General features: G+C 42.0%; 1 protein-coding gene across 1 annotated transcript in view; it reads right to left on the bottom strand.

Annotated features, from left to right (window-relative positions):
- The window catches only part of WNT2 (Wnt family member 2), a 60,466-nt gene that overhangs the window by 39,259 nt on the left and 2,747 nt on the right, over nucleotides 1–18,460 (bottom strand). Inside the window, exon 3 of the mRNA XM_008152424.3 lies at nucleotides 12,687–12,964. Coding sequence (XP_008150646.1) covers nucleotides 12,687–12,964 — 278 coding nt within the window. The remainder of the gene's footprint in view (nucleotides 1–12,686; nucleotides 12,965–18,460) is intronic.

Raw genomic sequence — 18,460 nt, 5'->3', positions numbered from 1 at the left:
TTTAAAGGAAAGAACAGGACTTGTGTGCCTGAGGGTCCTTCTCTTGGGGCATCTGCCAGCGTTATAATCAGCTCCTACCCTCCAGCAAGTGGCTCCCTGCAGAGAGCCCAGTGCCCAGCCAGTGACTGGGTGATAAGTCTGCCCAGTTCAGGGGTGGAGTGTGGGAAGCCCATCGAAGCTCTGAAGCTACATCCTTCGGGGCAGCTTTCTTCTCAGTAGTGTGACAGATGTGCTTACTCCATCCACCTGCCTCCCTTGTCCATCTGTCAGTTGGTTTCAAATTCAAGTGGTAAAGATGGGTGTTTTTATGGATCTCCTTGAGCTCCATGTGTCTTTTAGGCTGCTGTTTGACTTTCTGGGAGATCTCTTTGGCTTTCTCTTCCAAGTTCTTTCTTGTTCTCTTCTTGTCAGTTTTTCAAAGCAACCATTCTTATTGTTTATGGATGTTACTACTCTCTTCTTGAGTCTCTGTAAGTAGACTAAGTAGGCTTTTTAAATATCCTCTTCTCATCCCTGATTTATTGATATTTTTTCTCATGGGGAGCATTTTTCCTCCAATTTTTGGCTTTTATTTTCCATACTGCTGAATTTGCTCAAATATATGGTAATCCTTGGACAGTCTCTTCATATCTAAGAATGAAGTCATAATCAGAAACTCTGGTTATATGGCTGGGGCCTGTAGGACAGAGAGGTTTATTTTCTGGTGAGTAGGTGGGATTCTGGTTGTTATGCTTGAAGCTAACTCCAAAAAGCTTGTGAGGTTACACCAGACTTCCAGGATTCTGCTCGAGGGTGGAGGGGAAGGCATGGGATTCAGGATTCCATCTATGGGTTTTTCAGTTAAGCCCAATGTTCAGGCCTATCCTTCTCTCCAGTGCTCACTTGTACATAAAATTTTCTCAGGGCATCTTTGTTCCCGCTTCGGCTATTGCTCCACCTGCTTTTTCTTTTTCCCGTCTGCTGTGGCTTCTCCATCCCTCTTTATCAGTTACAATGTCTTCATTTGCTTTCCACTCTCCTGAAATTTGTTGAGCTCCCTCAATGCTTTGGCCATTCTCTTTACTGTTGACTTCAACCATTTTTTTTATTCCATTACTATGTCTTTAATGAGGTTTGGGGTTAGAAGAGGTGTAATAGTATATGTCCTGTCCACAGCCTTGAGACCGCTTACACTGTGAAATGTTCTGGAAGGAGACCAGGATTCTGAGGAGACGAAATGGTCCATTTTATGATACACTTCTGCACGGCTCAATTTGTTACTTTTGTTCATGCAAGTGTTATTTTCACAAAAGAAATAAAGAACACAGGAAAGAATCCGGTACAGTGACTTGCTGTTTCTCTCCAATGAGTGATGCTGAGAACATTTTCTGGAAACTTAGGCCACGGTCCATGCACGACACAGGTCCTATTTTCTATTTTGTCTTGAATATTTTCTAAAGGATCTCTTGTTCTATTTCCTTTTCTTTAATTCTTAAAGTAGGCTGCAGTCAAGGTGCCATTTCCAGCCTTCCCTTTTGCTCCTCTCTTCACATCCTCACAGCCCTCAGGCTTTTTATATCACCACTGTGGCCAGCTCAATTCTTCATCAACCCTTCTCCCCACACCATTTGCTTAACCCCATCTAATGTTTACTCTGTGGTGTCCTGTCAATACATCCTTGATCATTTGACATGACTACTTTTTAAGACAAATAAATTTGATTGCTAAGGACTCTTGGTGTTTAGCCTCATAGGAATCATTCTTAGCTTACCATCCAACTTTTCTCAATAAAAATTTTCAATAAGCTCCTAATTGCTTCAGTGCTAAAATCTTTGCAAAGTTTTGATGGGCCTTAAATGTTTAGTTTTTAGCATTTTAAGCCTTCAGGTCTACAGAGGCTATTCTCTACTCTTAAAATTTAAGAAACTTATAAATATTATATACCACAGAGACGTTTGAATTTAAAAACAGAAGCGATGGAAGAAGGAAATGCATGCATTGTTCAGGCTAGAACATCCTATTTTATATTGATCTGCCCCAGTTTACTGTCAGAGCATAATAAGGAGACATAACATCATTAGGCTCCTACCCTGTCAAACCATGCTCAATCCCCACAAGCATGGAAGGTATATATTATTTTCATCCCATTTCACAGATGAGGTTATTCAGACACCTACAAGCTGAGGACCTTGTTCTCGGGTCTCCCAGCCAGGATGGCTAAGGCAGAATGTAACCCACACCTGCCAGACAACAAGCTGACACCTTAATCACTCTACCAGTGTTTTTAAAATGGGCGTTGGCCAACCCCTTGGAGTTTATGGTCTCTAGGTTCAGTGGAGTCTACAAAAGTATTTAAAATTAGTGTTTGCATATCTAATTACAAAGAATTGTTTTGGGAGAAACCAAGATGGCGGCATAGGTAAACACCTAAACTGCTGCCTCGCACAACAATTTCAAAACTACAACTAAAAGACAAAACGGACATCATCCAGAACCACAGGAAGGCTGGCTGAGTGGAAATTCTACAACTAGAAGGAAAGAGAAAAGCACACTGAGACTCAGAGTAGCTGCAGGAGGCAGAGGTACTGAGACGCGCGTGCGGTGAGGACTGGCAACTGAGTGCGTGGCTGGCTTTCTCAAGTGGGAGGGAGACAGAAGCTCCCAACTGTGCTGAACTCCAGTTCCGGACGAGACTCTGGAGACCCAGACTCATACGGGGTGAAACTGGACTGTCAGGAAAGAGAAAAGCACACTGAGACTCAGAGGAACTGCGGAAGGCAGAGGTACTGAGGCGTGCACGTGGAGAGGGTGGGCAACTGAGTATGTGGCTGGCTTTCTCAAGCGGGAGGGAGACAAAAGCTCCCAATTGCTCTGAACTCCAGTTCCGGGCAAGACTCTGATGACCCAGACTCATTCGGGGAGAAACTAGACTGTCTGGCAGTGGGCAAAACTCGAGGGCGGCTTTCTCTCAGAGGTGCTTGCAGTGATTACCATGGGACACTGAGACAACAGGGGCTTATTAGGGCAGGGCTGATGGGAAACCAATGCTGTCTGCTCTGCCCTGAGACTCTGCCCCATCCAAGCTGAGCACAGAGGCTTTTGCAAGACTTGTCTCATAAGGGTGTCTCCAGCACAGAAGTTCTGCCAGCATAGACACAGCTGATCCTCACAGCCAATTGGCCTGGGGGTCAATTCTTCCCAGTGATACCAACAACAATCAAGGCTTAACTACACCAAGGCTGTGCACACAGCCCACAAAGGGGTGCACCAAGTGTGTCCACCTCAGGTAGCTGGGGAGGCTGAGCCACTGGGCCATATAGGACACCTAGCACACAAAGCTACTCTATAAACACAGGGAAGCAGCCAAAATGCTGAGACAAAGAAACAGATCACAAATGAAAGAAATGGAGGAAAGCAAACGACTAGATATAGAGTTCAAAACCACAGTTATAAGGTTTTTCAAGAATTTTCTAGAAAAGGCTGATAAATTTAGCAAGACCCTCGAGGATATGAAAAAGGATCAACTAGAAATTAAGCATACACTGACTGATATAAAAAATACTATACAGAGATCTAACAGCAGACTAGAGGATTGCAAGAACCAAGTCAAAGATTTGAAATACAAAGAAGCAAAAAACACTCACCTGGAAAAGAAAAAAGAAAAAAAGAATCCAAAAAGTTGAAGATAGTGTAAGGAGCCTCTGGGACAACCTCAAGTGTACCAACATCAGAATTATGGGGGTGCCAGAAGAAGAGAGAGAGCAAGATACTGAAAACCTATTTGAAGAAATAATGACCGAAAACTTCCCCCACCTGGTGAAAGAAATAGACTTACAAGTCCAGGAAGCACAGAGAACCCCAAACAAAAGGAATCCAAAGAGGACCACATCAAGACACATCATAATTAAAATGCCAAGAGCAAAAGACAAAGAGAGAATATTAAAAGCAGCAAGAGAAAAACAGTTAGTTACCTACAAGGGAGCACCCATACGACTGTCAGCTGATTTCTCAACAGAAACTATGCAGGCCAGACAGGAGTGGCAAGAAATATTCAAAGTGATGAATAGCAAGAACCTACAACCAAGATTACTCTACCCAGCAAAGCTATCATTCAGAATTGAAGGGCAGATAAAGAGCTTCACAGATAAGAAAAAGCTAAAGGAGTTCATCACCACCAAACCAGTATTATATGAAATGCTGAAAGGTATTCTTTAAGAAGAGGAAGAAGAAGAAAAAGGTAAAGATAAAAATTATGAACAACAAATACATGTCTATCAACAAGTGATTCTAAAAATCAAGTGAATAAAAAAATCTGATGAACAGAATAAACTGGTGAATATAATAGAATCAGGGGCATAGAAAGGGAGTGGACTGACAATTCTCGGAGGGAAAGGGGTGTGGGGGGTGCAGGAAGAGACTGGACAAAAATCGTACACCTATGGATGAGCACAGTGCTGGGCGGGGGGTGGGGGGGCGGGTGTAAGGGCAGAGGGTGGGGTGGGAACCGGGTGGAGGGGAGCTATGGGGGAAAAAAGAGGAACAACTGTAATAATCTGAACAATAAAGATTTATTAAATTAAAAAAAAAAGAATTGTTTTGCCAGTTATAAAGACAAACTGCTTCAAAGGAGAATGAAATTTGGGTTTCTTAATTCAGCTTTTCTGAATACTAACCTCAGCAACGCCAAGGTGTCTTTGTAAGACTTCTTACATGAAGATGTTTTTGTTGTAAGTTCCTGCATTTGGCTAAGTTGAAAAACCCCTGTATTGTGTCCTATAGGTTCTCTTCCTGTCAGAAAAAGGGCAGTCCACCTGTTTGAAAGGTATCCCAACTGAACAAATGACCTTGCCTTAGAAATCCTACCTAGAATTTCTTTTAGGTTCTTTTGCACTCGGATGTCGAGTGTGACTCGACACGGTTAGCATTAGAATAAAGGAATCGAGAAAAAAGCAAGCGAGTGCAAAGGGTTAACTAACTTATTTAGTTAACTTGAGCATTCAAAGGAGTGTTAGTACTTCACTTTTTATTTGGGTGTATGCCATAAAGCAACTAACATACTTCTGCACCTATATCAATTTTCCTGAGGGGAACAAACATTAAAACATTATTTAATTTTCAGATGCTGGCCTAAAGCCAAATCCTATATAATAAAAGCCTAATATGCTAAGTGTCCGACCATTCGTTCAAATGTTCGACCAGTCACTATGATGCACACTAACCACCAGGGGGAAGATGCTCTGACCTGTAAGTTAGCTTGCTGCTGGGGTCCAGCGGATTGGGACTGGGCAAGACAGGCTGGACACGCCCTGGAGCCCTCCCGCGGTCCCTCCCCGGCCCTGATCATGCACCCGTGGGGTCCCTCAGACTGGCCTGTGCACTCTCACAATCCGGGACCCCTTGGGGGATGTCAGAGAGCTGGTTTCAGCCCGATCCCTGCAGGCCAGGCTGAGGGACCCCACCGGTGCAGGAATCTGTGCACCAGGCCTCTAGTACATTTATAAACAGTGAAATCCTTTTGACAGGTCAATGCCTCTGAGTTACTGAAAATCAGACCAACTTATATCTTTCAAATATATATGCTTTGAAACTAGGAAAAGAAGTAATATTTATTACTGGACTGTGCAGTTAATTGGCTTATGCAATAACTTATTAACTTAAATAAGACATTGTGATTTCTTGAGCACCGTCATTCTTTGAAAACAGTGACTGTGGGTGGGCTTAGCTAGGAAATATAAGGTGTGGAATTTTTATTTGTGGAATTCAAGAACATTACTCTTGACTAACCATATATAGGCTGTCCCCCCAAAATGTATACACACACTTTGAATAATTAAAAAGGCAGTGTTTATTTAAAAATACATTTCATTTTCAAAACTGAGCTACCAGCTGTTAATGTGTGTATACATTTGTGAGGGGGGCACGATAATTCTCACTGACTGATGAGGCCAGTCTAAAAAACATTTTTCTATGAGTAATAGAACTTTACATGGAACTCTAAGCACTTTGTTAAGTTATTCTCTGCTTTGGGACTTTAAGCCTGGGTAGTTTTTAATTCATATGCTATAAAAAGATCTACAGTATCAAGCACATACTACTTCTGAGTCCAACAAGACAGCAGTGAGGCTGGTAGAGCTGATCTCATTTCTCAAAAGGCATTCAATTTTATGAACTAAGGAGACTAATCAGAAAGCACATTAAACTAAGTGAAGGTTGTGCCTCATAAAGATGTTGAATGCTGTTGAAGGGAGGGTTAAGATGAATAGGAGGTTAAAGTAATCTGGCTCTGTATTCAGTTCAATGTTATCCTTTTCTTCTCGATTGGTAATTCCTTTTTAAGAGTGATTTCTTTTGAATCCTGCCCAGTTCTCTTGGTTCAGATGCATTATTTGTTATGTATATTAAATGGCATCACAGGACCTATTCTTGGAAGTCTTTATTAGGCCCTAAGTTTACTTGCCTATAAGGTCGTGTTTACATCTTGGACGATATCCATTCCTGTTTACTTTAGAGGCATTTCCTGCAGAGAGAACTTAGAAGTATCTGCTTTGTCTGGGCGCCCCAGTGCTCCACAGCGCTAATCTTGAGTGGTGCAGGATTGGGTGGGGCACGAAATAGAAACTCTGGATCCCTTCCTCTGAACTTCTTCCATATAAAATACAGGATGTCAAGGTAAGCTTGAATTTCTGATAGCAAATAAATTCCGTTTGTTTGCTAATTCTGGCCACCCTATTATAGACCTTAGTCTCTTCATTTGCAAAATGCGGTTAATAATCCTACCTACCTCTTAGGCTGGCTCAAAACTTGGTGCATGTGTGTATATATTTTATTTTTGATAGCAATTCTTGTTAGGTAACCTGTCCAAGGTCATGCTCAACTATCAGAACTAGTGTTCTCATTCCAGAACCCCAGCTTCCATAGTACCTCAGTCAAGATGATGTAAATAGCTAAGAACCCCGAGTAGCCAATAATAATGTAAACATTATATTAAAAATATAAATATCAACACAGTTGCCATATGTTAATTTTGTTGTTATTATTAAACCTCACCTGAGGATATTTTTCCATTGTTTTTTTTTTTTTAGAGTCAATTGAAGGGAGGGGGAGGGACAGAGAGAGAGAAACATTGATGTGAGAGGGACACACCAATTGGTTACCTTCCGCAAGTGCCCTGACCCAGGCCAGGATCCATCCTGCAGCCGACGTATATGCCCTTGACCAGAATCGAACCCGGGACCCTTCAAGCCACAGGCCAATGCTCTATCCACTGAGCCAAACCAGCCAGGTTGCCCTATGCCAGTATTTTATTAATAAACATTGGGAAGCTTACTATCCACATCAGACCTTCTATGTTTATTTTATGGCTGAAAATAAAATTCAGGGAGGTAAACATTTCTCACAGTTTTTCTAGTAAGTCTATTTTTAAGTCACTCAAACATATCACAGAAGATTTGAACTCTGGAACCTGTCACTGTTTTAAAGTGGACTCTAGAAAAGTTAGCAATGCATAAGCATGAAACCTAAGCATGAATTTCTCCTGCAATGCTCAACACCTGCCGAGTGCTTCACGGGGACATCGTTCGAGGCTCTCCAGACTCGAGTCTGCAGCCTCAGCTCCTAGCACTTCTCAGTCATGAGCTCCATCCACCCTGGAGCCCTCGTCACCCTCCGCTCTGATGTCCTTTCCGTCCCAGCGTGTTTCTTGGTCTGGTCGTCCCCCCATCCTGGAAAGCACCCTCCCTGTCTCCCCATGGGAAGTCTTTATCTCCAACTCCAACACCCTGTTTTGTGACACAGCCTTTCTCTCTCAGCTCCCTGGCCCTTCGGCTGATTTTCCTATTCCACACCTAGCGTGTTGCTTGCCTCCCAGTGGTATTTCACGGGTCTCCTCGACTAAAGTTTAGTTTCTTATGGTCAGGGGCTTCTTCCTCTTATTCTTTTCCTCATACAACTTAGTGCCCCAAATAGCTTTTCCCAAAGTAATTCAGTAATAAATTATCTGTTGAAACAAGCTCAGCCCAGCAGCTCCGAGGAACGGGGTTCTGAAACGGGCAGTGTCGTTAGTGGAAATTTTGTGAATCCACTGGAAAAGGCTAATTGGCGCTGAGCTGTTCACAGTCATTAGCCGTTACGTTTCTACATTTAAAACATTTTCCCTGTTGTTTTTTTAAAAAAGATACATATTTATTTTAGAAAACTTGTAAAATAAAGACACACACAAAGGGGAAAAAATAATTCCAAGGGCGGTGGCTGCTGCTACTGCCCCTTTGTTTAAAATACAAAAATACCGTGTGTGTGTGTGTGTGTGTGTGTGTGTGTGTGTGTGTGTGTGTTTCTCAGAAATTCTCAACAGAGACAACATGGAAAGGTAGGTGAAAACATGGGTGAACACAACTGGACTTGAACCCACCAAGCCCAGCACTTCATGATTATGTGACCCTGGTCAGTCCCTTCACCTCTCTAAGACCCAGTTTCTCATTTGAAAAATAGGAATACTAATACTGTTTTTTAAATTCCCATATGGGTTTTTGAAAGATAAAACTACAAAACATTTGACAGTGTTTTGCACAGTAGCAAATAATATATGCCTGGATTATGTATTTATTTATTTATTTGCTTATTTATTGATTGGTTTTAGAGAGAAGGGAAAGGAGGGGGAGAGAAACATAGATTTGTTGTTCCACTTATTTATGCATTCATTGGTTGATTCTTATATGTGCCCTGACTGGGATCTAACTCCCAACCTTGGTATATCGGGACAATGCTCTAACCAACTGAGCTACCCAGCCAGGACCTATGTGCCTGTTTTTTATTAGTATGTTAAACTAAAGCAAAGATGAGTCTATGGATACCTGTAGTGATCAGACTGAATAGTTCAATCTGAACTAAGTAACAGTTCCAATTGAGTTTGTGCCTATCTCTATTACCTACGTTACAAATAACTTCACGAAAGGGAAAGGAACGAACTTTTATAGAGCACCTACTACGTGCCAGGATCTCCGCTATTTGCCTTATGCTTGTCTTCCTGGAGCACCATATAATACACTTTTACTCATGATAGAACCTGAAATTCAGGGAGCAAAGCCACTGGTACTGCACGGCTAAGACTAATGTGGGTCTCATTTCAAATCCCATGTCCTGTCTTTACCACAAGAAAAATACCTTTTAGGGAAAGTATTTTTTATGGAGTCCCTCTTAACCTTATTATAGAAGTGTCCAGTGATTAAAGGGCAGGATTTTGCTGGATACATGATTTTGATATACATTCTCTCTTGAAAGGTAAAAGAAGTTGTGATTATTTCATATTAGGGAAAGAGTAGACTAATTTTAAAGCCATTTTCAACCCCCAGAAGGGAACAAATGGTGACTATCGGCCAAGTAACTTGTGCTTATAATTCGCCTCACCTTATCCTAAAATGTAACTCAGAGGCTTTCCTCGCACGGCTTCTCTACCCCTAAAGAGAGCCACTGAGAGCAGCTGTGGGGTGTCTTTCTGGATTGAAAGTTTGTGTTGAACAAGGTAAATTTATCTTTCTAGGACTCTCTGGAGGTAGAAAACAAGGCTCCATCAAGGATGAGTTTCAAGTAAACATGAAGGAAAGAAACATCATCACAAATTCTGCTGAAGCGGTGAGTAAAATGATACAGTCGCACCGCAGATCCAAAATGATATTACCATACAAAGACACATGAGGGTGCTCTAACCAGCTGTTATAATAAGCGAATTAAACTGCTCAAATATTAGGGGGAAATTAAGGTCTTTTGTGAATGGCAGTGTTGAATTATGACTTACAGCATTGGCTAAACAGCATCTTCTTAGAATAGATGTGTTTTAAATAAAATGTATTGGTCGCACCACAATGTTAAAAAGTATAAGATATTCATATTAGACAATTGGGGAACTACAGAAAAGCACAAAGAAGAAACAAAACGGAACTAACGTTGCGGTCAGCCCTGGGTGGCTGGGGTGTGCTAGAACAGGCCCGCTGGAGATTTAACTCAGGAGGCCTGCCTTCAGCACAGGCCCAGCCTGTTCTCATTTTGATTCCACAGACCTTCTGCCCGTACGAAGGGGGAGTCGGGAGTGGGGGTCTAACGACGGCAAGGAGAGAATTAGAGACGCATGTTTATCTCAATACATTCACTCTCGTTAAAGTTCATACTCACTGACATCATGCATCTCCTTGAAAAAGTCTGCCCACCCACCATTAATTAAAGCCACATTTTAAAAAGTCAGCGTGTGCACTTTTATTCCAATCAAAAGTAGCCTCCTCAGTTTTGCAGAGTAGGCAGGAGAATATCTGAGGCCTGACAGCTGTTCACCTCTGCACAGTGTGGAATCATGTGATTTACATTACAAGTCATGTTTATTCAGGGCCTACAAGATAATAGCTAAGATCTGCTGTCCTAAAGACCTGGAGCATTCGATAGCTAATGAACTATTTAGCATAATTAATATTTATTTTGACGAGTCAACATGCTCTTGGATTCAGTGTGTGACCTTTATCTGTAATCTAAGAGATCTAACGTTATTTCCTGCTTCAGTAATGAAGCAGCACATTCCTGTCAAAGACACCACCCTTTATAAGTTATGCAGGCGGCATCAATGTCAAAACAAAGTCACTGTACATTGTCCTCTATCCAAACTATTGCACAAACAGTCGTTACCAACAGTCGTAGGATTGCACAACCACAGCCTATATTTTTTGGCAGTGGTCACTATAAATTAATAAATTCATGAACATAAGGAATGTTGACTTTTAAAGTTCAAGAAAGGTACTATTTGTAAACAGTTCAGGTCACACTCATCTTATTCCTTGTACTAAGCAAGAGTTCTTTCCTTTCAACTCCTGTTAAATGACATTTGGTCTCTCTGTGAGCTTACTAAGAGAGTTTTCATCCAAACAGATCCGCTTTTTTTTTTCCGATTCTTTTTTTATGTTCAAGACCCCCCCCCCCAGACCTTTCAATTGTATGCTGATCTTTCTTTATATATTAATATCAAGCACATTTTAATTTTATGTTGACAAATGACAAATTATGTTTATCTCTTCTCACTGGCAATCCGATTATTCTCAGATGGCCCTGACTGTTTTTCATGCAATTAGAATGACACGAGCTTTATTCACAATGGCAAAAAATGGAAACAGGACAATGGGAAAGTCAATTGTGGCTGATTCCTGGGAAGAGGCTGCAAATGTATGCCAGAAATGTATATCTTATCTAATCACACAAGTGTGGCTGTATCTGTGTGAAAATAAGTATTATAAATATATGAAAATAAATTTCCGAGCTACATACAAGATTAGTGTGCTTCCCACACTTTACGTATCTTATGCCTTGGTTAATCGGACTAAATAGTTCATTACCCCCGCCAGTGGGTGCTTCTTACCAAAGCCACAATGGGCAGCATGCTGGTTCTCTAGTTATTCTGGTGATGCCACCATGCCAAAAGACGTGGCTTAGCAATGGATCCGAACACTGTCCTTTTAATGGCTTCATCCTAGGCCAGTGGTCGGCAAACCGCGACTCGCGAGCCACATGCGGCTCTTTGGCCCCTTGAGTGTGGCTCTTCCACAAAATACCACGGCCTGGGTGAGTCTATTTTGAAGAAGTGGCGTTAGAAGAAGTTTAAGGTTAAAAAATTTGGCTCTCAAAAGAAATTTCAGTCGTTGTACTGTTGATACTTGGCTCTGTTGGCTAATGAGTTTGCCGACCACTGGCCTAGGCCACAAAACCCCTGGTCTAGCAGTGGAAAGCTGAGTTCCAGTCTTGAGTTTTCAACTGATTCTCCATGTGACCTTGAGCACCTGAGGGCCTGTTTCCTCATCTAATCAATGGGAGGTAGCGAGTCCATACTGACCAGTGAGTTCACAGCCCAGGAGGTGAGTAAGGATAGAAGATAAGGGATAGAGTACCCCTTTGGGGCCCTGTCCTCCCTCGGTCTACTTCTCCAGTAGCAGAAATCCCAAGGTACGTCTGGTTCTAAAAAGAGCATCCCTGACTCCAAAAGAAGCCAGTCAAGTTGCTTTCCTGGTGAGTTGCTTTCATGACATGTTTGAGAGAAGATGTTCTGGGTCTTGATATCCTTTAACTCCAAGCATCCCAGGTCCCATTGGTATGTGGGATGAAGCACTAGCTAGCCTGACCCACAGAGTCTACCTTCTGTCTAGAATGACAGTCTCCAGAGGGACCATAAAACACTTGACTCTACACAATGCCAAAAGCAGTGGGTGGACTCCTTCAGCTCAGCTGAGGGAAGAAAGGTGGAGCGCGGGCGAGGTATTCCAACCCAGTCTGTGGTATTCTTTTGTTTTTGTTTTTGTTCATCTTCACCCGAGAATATTTTTTCCATTGCTTTTTAGAGCCAGTAAAAAAGGGAGGGAGGGAGAGGAGAGAGAGAGAGAGAGAGAGAGAGAGAGAGAGAGATCGATTGGTTGCCCAGGGATTAAACCTATAACCCAGGTATGCGCCCTTGACTGGGAATTGAACCCGAGACCCTTCGGTGCACAGGCTGATGCTCTAACCACTGAACCACACTGGTCAGGGCCAGTCTGTGGTACTCTTTAGAACAAACAGCTTGGGGCTGGGGGACCGTGGGGGTGCGTGGCTACATGGCATTTTCTCATCTCTAGGAACGTGTAAGATCAGCTCAGCTTAAGTGACGGTAAGGCCATGCCGCCTACACAGTGAGCAGCGCGCAGCCCTACCTTCCTGCCGGCTCTGTTGTTGTGCAGGTTCATCAGGGCTCTGGCGTCCTTGCCTTTCCGTTCCTTGGCATCCACGAACGCTCGGGCAAACTTGATCCCATAGTCAATGTTATCACTGCAGCCGCCCCAGTCGAAGGTGCCCTTGCTGTCCTTGGCACTTCCCTTCTTCTTTGGATCACAGGAACAGGATTTTAACTCTCCTTGGCTACAGGCCCTGGTGATGGCAAATACAACTCCAGCTGAGGAGATGGCGTAAACAAAGGCAGATTCCCGACTACCTGAAACAAAAATGCGTTTCTTAAAAGTGGCCTGGAGGTGCTAGTCCTGAATGACTTTCAGATGAGGGCTGGTTAGTCCTTGCTCTGCCTCGGACACACTGCAACACTAGGCAGAAAGGGACTGGTCGTCTTGAAGGATTCTTTTCTAGAGCCAAGGCTCGCTCTTTAAAAGGAATCATCACCATCGAATATAAGCGGCTGTTCATTTAGACGCCTGTCTGGCCACTGTCCTTAAGGTAAACACAGCAGAAAAGAAAGGACAGCAAAAGCCTGCCTTGCCCAGCTCCCGACTTCGCGTCAGCCTCATACACGTGCTTGCTTAACCCAGAGCCCTCCACGTTCTAGACGAGAGGAGAGTAGCATTTTTGTTTTTTCATCTGTACATACAGTCCGAACTGTACAGTTCTTTCATTACATAATAGATCTGGGCTATTCCATGATACTACATGAATAAAACCTTGGAAAAAACCCCACAACTGCCAAGCCTCTAGGCATTTCTGAGGGCACTCGTATACATTTAATATTTCAGACTGAAATTCCGAATTTAAAAAAAAAAAAAAAGAATCTAGGGGCTGAGGTGGGAAGAGAATTCAAGGCCGTGACCAGCCCCCAGCGCTAACACTGGAGAGCGCTGGCGGGGCATTGACTTTCACCAGTAATTGGGAGATTGTTGAAGGCAATATGCAATATCCTAGTTACATACTACGTCTAACTATGACGGTGAACTTACTTTCTTCTGGAACACCTGCACTAATCACTGGTATTGGGGAAAAGACAGTGCAAAGCTTTCCTTTGGTTTTTCTGGAAGGAAACAAATTTACCGCCTATAATTAGACCTGGGCAAGAACCCTTTGGGGTGATTTCTTAGAATTGTTCTTTATTAGCACACAGCCTACTTTCACTTGCAGGCTGAAAGGCACATATTTCAGAGCAATAACTACATTAAATTATTTTAATAATCTGTAGTAACTCATAACACAGTGTTGTGGTACAGTGACAGATATAAGGCTCTTTAGGGTCTGTGTACACCTCATTTTTCAAGCGGAGCTGTATTTCATTGTTATTAGCACGCCTTTTTATTAATGGTTGCTGCAGCAAATATATTAAGAATCAACATCCAGGCTGAACAGCCTCCTGCCAATGCAAGGCAGAAAACAGAGCCATTTGGCGATTCAGTATGTCAAGACGAGTGTGACTTTTTGAACCACACAGCTGGGAGAACAAACCACCTTTCCGCATCAGAGCCCTGCTTGGTTCTGTCTGTCATTCAGCGCTAAAATTTATTATATACATTATATAATGCCCTTCGCAATCTTTACTCTGCTAGTCTCATTATTAAAAATCAGGAAAACATATCTACACCATATTAAATGGCACTTACCTCAGCCCTCCAAAAATATCTGCCCCCAAACCTCTAGCCATCATAAAAAGAAACCAGTCATGCTCTGTGGTTAGGTAAAGTCAATTATATGAATATTTGCTATAGGTAGCAGGTGGTGGTCTCAAGAGGAAAATGCGATGGTCATGAGGGCTGTTTCAGAGTCCCAGGTTATTAGGATTACCGATTTTCTAAGTGGAATTGACTTGTTTTATAAAAGATGGTGACTAACTGAGGCTAATGTGGTTTGATCCCAGGTTGTGACTCTCAGATAAATGAGATTTTTATTATACCCATTTTACAGTTTAGGAAAATACCTTGCATTAGTTATGCCAAAACCACTGAGTTGCTAAAGCCTGGTTTTGGATTGGAGTTCAGTGTCCACATTTAGAGATATCACATGGAGGGGAAATTCCCAAGTGCTTAAGGTACTTAGCACTAGCCTTATTTTTTTACTGAGAACGAAGAGAAATTTTATGAGGTGGTCCTCTAGGAGGAAAATATGGACGATGTCAATGATAGAATGCCGGTGGCCAGACAGTATTTTGAAAGTAGTAGAGGAATAAATTGTCTAGGCAAAGCATTCATCCTGGCTTAAGGTACAATTGCATCGACCTGTTGGCTGAAAGAAAGAAATCACTTAAAATCTGCTGCCTTTCGGAAATAATTTCTAAAGCAAAAATACCTTTCACAATATTTGTCACTTATTATTCAAGTACATCACTAAATAGAGAGATGTTTATTTATTTAACTAAAAATGTAGCACAGGGACTGGTTTTTCATTTTACCTCCAGATGTTTTGGTATCATGTTAGATGTGGCCTTAAGATGTTTTCAGTTAAGTGTCTTAGATGAATCACTAAAATGCTATGTGTGAAATAGTAGCACATTTCAAGAGTTGGCTTTCTAACAAAACAAATTTTGACCTTGGGGCTCTTCTTAGAAAAACGGATTCTTTTTAAAGCCATCATAATATGAAATAAAATCCAAATCTAAATAGTGATATTTAGACTTCCTGATGTGTTACTATTCGTTTCTCTAATTTCTGGGTTGAGATGAGTCAGACAATGTCCATACTAAGCGCACAGGCATAGTTTTTGTTTGCAGTCAGGGATTGTTACCTGGTAGAGCAGAACACTAGAAGCTGGGCTTGTTGGAAAGTTATGGGTTCAACTCTTTTAAAATGCTGGCTTTAAAATTTTTTTTATTTTTATTTTTTGCATTTACAAGGATGAGACCTAATGACCTTTTTAAGGTTCATCCAAGAACTCTAGAGGTATATTCTTGCAGGGATATATGGGTGTAAGTTTCTCAGCCTGTGACTGGCGATAGTTTGTTGAGTGAGTGAAATGCAAATGTTACTAAAAATGGGTGTCTAACTCTAAGCTGGCTGAAGCAAAAGAGGCAAATGTTCTCCATTTCTCTATGACCCTGGGATGTGTTAGTAACCTTTATGTTCTTCCTATAAATGGCATCGCCCTTTGCCTTCCTAGTCATCTATAAGGACACATTTAGGTTTCCAAAGGAAGTTCTTCACAATTCTAAGATGTGCATTTCCCTCCAAGCAATTAATTATAAAAATTTTTGGAAGGCTTTACTGGAATTTCATGATGATTTCCAGGATAAACTACCTTAGGCCAAATTCAGCCCTCCCAGAATCAACGCAAAATCATCACTGACAGTCACAGGAGTTTACATAAATGTCCAGGAAGAAATCTGGCCTTCTATGAAGAATGGAAAGAAATTGTGTAGCTTGAGTGTTTTAAGTTTTGAGTACTTTGGCAAAGCATTCAAGCTTCATCTGAAAGAACTCTGAAGGAAACACAAGTTAGAATCTCTTATTTACTTGAGGCCTTAGACTAAGTCAAACTAGTTCCAACCTCTTCCTTCTCAGCACTCCACAGCTCTGAAGAAACAAACACTGTCAAGATTAAGTTAAAGTATTTTATGAATGAACTCCCAGCTTTGGCAGGCCTTGAGGATTAGTGCTCAAAATTAGGTCCTTTGATTTGTGACCTAAAGATTTTCTTCAATATAGAGACATCTTAACAGATTTTCATAGACAGAATTTAGAGGTGATCATTTTATAAATTAGAAGGACATTTAATTTGAAATAATTGGGAAATGGTTGTGAGCACTTTGAAAAGGAAAAACCCTGATGTATCTTAAACACCGAGAGCCTTACATAATTTGTCCGAAGGTATCTTGTGCTAAATACTTGCAAACTTTCTTTGACAAGTTCCGGCACTTTAATTGATTCACTGGCGAGCTAATCTAGGTGAAGTCTGAAAATTCCATGTTGCTGAAATTTACTATTAGCCTTTCAAAAATGTGCAATGTCATATCAAAACTCCAAAAGGAATGCAGAAGAATATAGTTCTTAAGCTAGAGAATAAAATTGCAGAATATGGCCATAAATTTACTTGAGGGATACACTGAGAGTGAGTGCACTACGCCCTGGGGGGATTTCAGAGACATTCAGTTATGCATTTGGCCTCATAAAACCCCAGGGCTGTGATGATTACAAGATAGAAACACCCTCTGTTAAGCATTACCAAGTGTACAGCCTGGATGATTTTCTTAGGGATGGGGGGTGGGGTGGGCAAAAACAAGTGTAAAGTTTCCTGTTTCTGGGGTTCACACAAAACTTTTGTGTTTTCAGTCAGATTTCCCAGTAGCAAATGGACTGTGCTATTTCTTGGAAAATGCTTATAACACCAGGTTAAGGAACAAATTCTTAAAAAAATAAAATGTGATTTTCAGTTAATTTTCTCTTTATACCAACTCCTGAGCTACTTTCCACATTCAGGACTTTAAAACGTTTTTTATGCAATTATATAATGTTGTGGGTTTTTTAAAAGTTTTTTTATTGATTTCAGAGAGGCAGGGAGAGGGAATGAGAGATAGAAACATCATTGATGAGAGAATCATTGATCAGCTGCCTCATGCACACCCAACACTGAGAATCGAGTCCACAACCCGGGCACGTGCCCTAGCCAGGAATCGAACCTTGATCTTCTGGTTCATAGGTCGATACTCAACCACTGAACCATACACGCCGGACAATTATATGATGTTTAATGCTCCTAAGTGAAAAAAAAAACACACACACACACAAAACAAAAACAACCCAACTATGTATTCATGGTTCACACTCCTAACCCTCCATAAATACCCTTCTGCCTCAAGTGTACCTGGGAAATAATAGGTGTTCACTACAAGTTCATCCATTCATTCACGCAACCATTCAATGAATGAATGGTGTCAGCAACACACAGAGCATCAAGTGAGATGCAGAGAAGGCAGGCTAGTCCAACCTTAGAGAATTTACAGTCTACTGGGGGGAAAAAAAGTTTAATTTAGATATAGGGTGACCCAAAGCTGAGTAGCTGAATGGGAGGTCAAAGGTGGTGAGCAGAGATTTGTCTCTGCTTTTTGATAACATTTACGCGTTATTGTAATAATGGCCATCTATGGCCAATAAAAGATTTGAGCACTCCATCCTCATCTTCTGCTCAAATCCTCTGTAAGGTGCAAGTAAAAAAGTCAAGAAAGCCCTGTGGCTGCTGCCTCCTTTCTCCCAGAGACAAAATCTGAACCTGGAGGAACAGGAAGGGGCGATAGGATACTGTGGCAATAATCTAGTTATTATTCACAGGAAAGGAGTAAAGGGAAGACTAGATAATACAGGCATGCCATTTGTACAGCTTTGCTAATTTAACACTTTCCAAGTCTGTTCCCGACTGACGGGATGACAGCCGCATGCCCAGTACGGTCCCAGTGACGTGGGAAGGTGCCCACCTGTCTGTCACTCACACCTGGGAACAAATTAGTGGCCAGAATAGGTGTGGCCACTGCAAGGGCTGGAAACCTGAATGTTTAAACTTCTGAACAAAGGAGCAAGCTCTCTTGGTTTTCACTCTCTTGGCTCTTCCGGACCTGGGCTCCTGGCTCTCCTGCTGCAGGGGCTGTGCTCCCCTGTGCCCACGCGGCCCATGGCCACGTGGGACCCACACAATGGACTGATGGGCTTTAATCAGCCTGAATGCTGAGCTGGGCCCAGCTGCAGCATGGAACGGAGTTCTGGACCCCCAGCTGCCCCTCTCTCAGGGCTGGGTT

Source organism: Eptesicus fuscus, chromosome 14 (genome assembly GCF_027574615.1).
Source record: "Eptesicus fuscus isolate TK198812 chromosome 14, DD_ASM_mEF_20220401, whole genome shotgun sequence".
NCBI lineage: Eukaryota > Metazoa > Chordata > Mammalia > Chiroptera > Vespertilionidae > Eptesicus > Eptesicus fuscus.
This window is presented reverse-complemented; position numbering and strand designations above follow the sequence as displayed.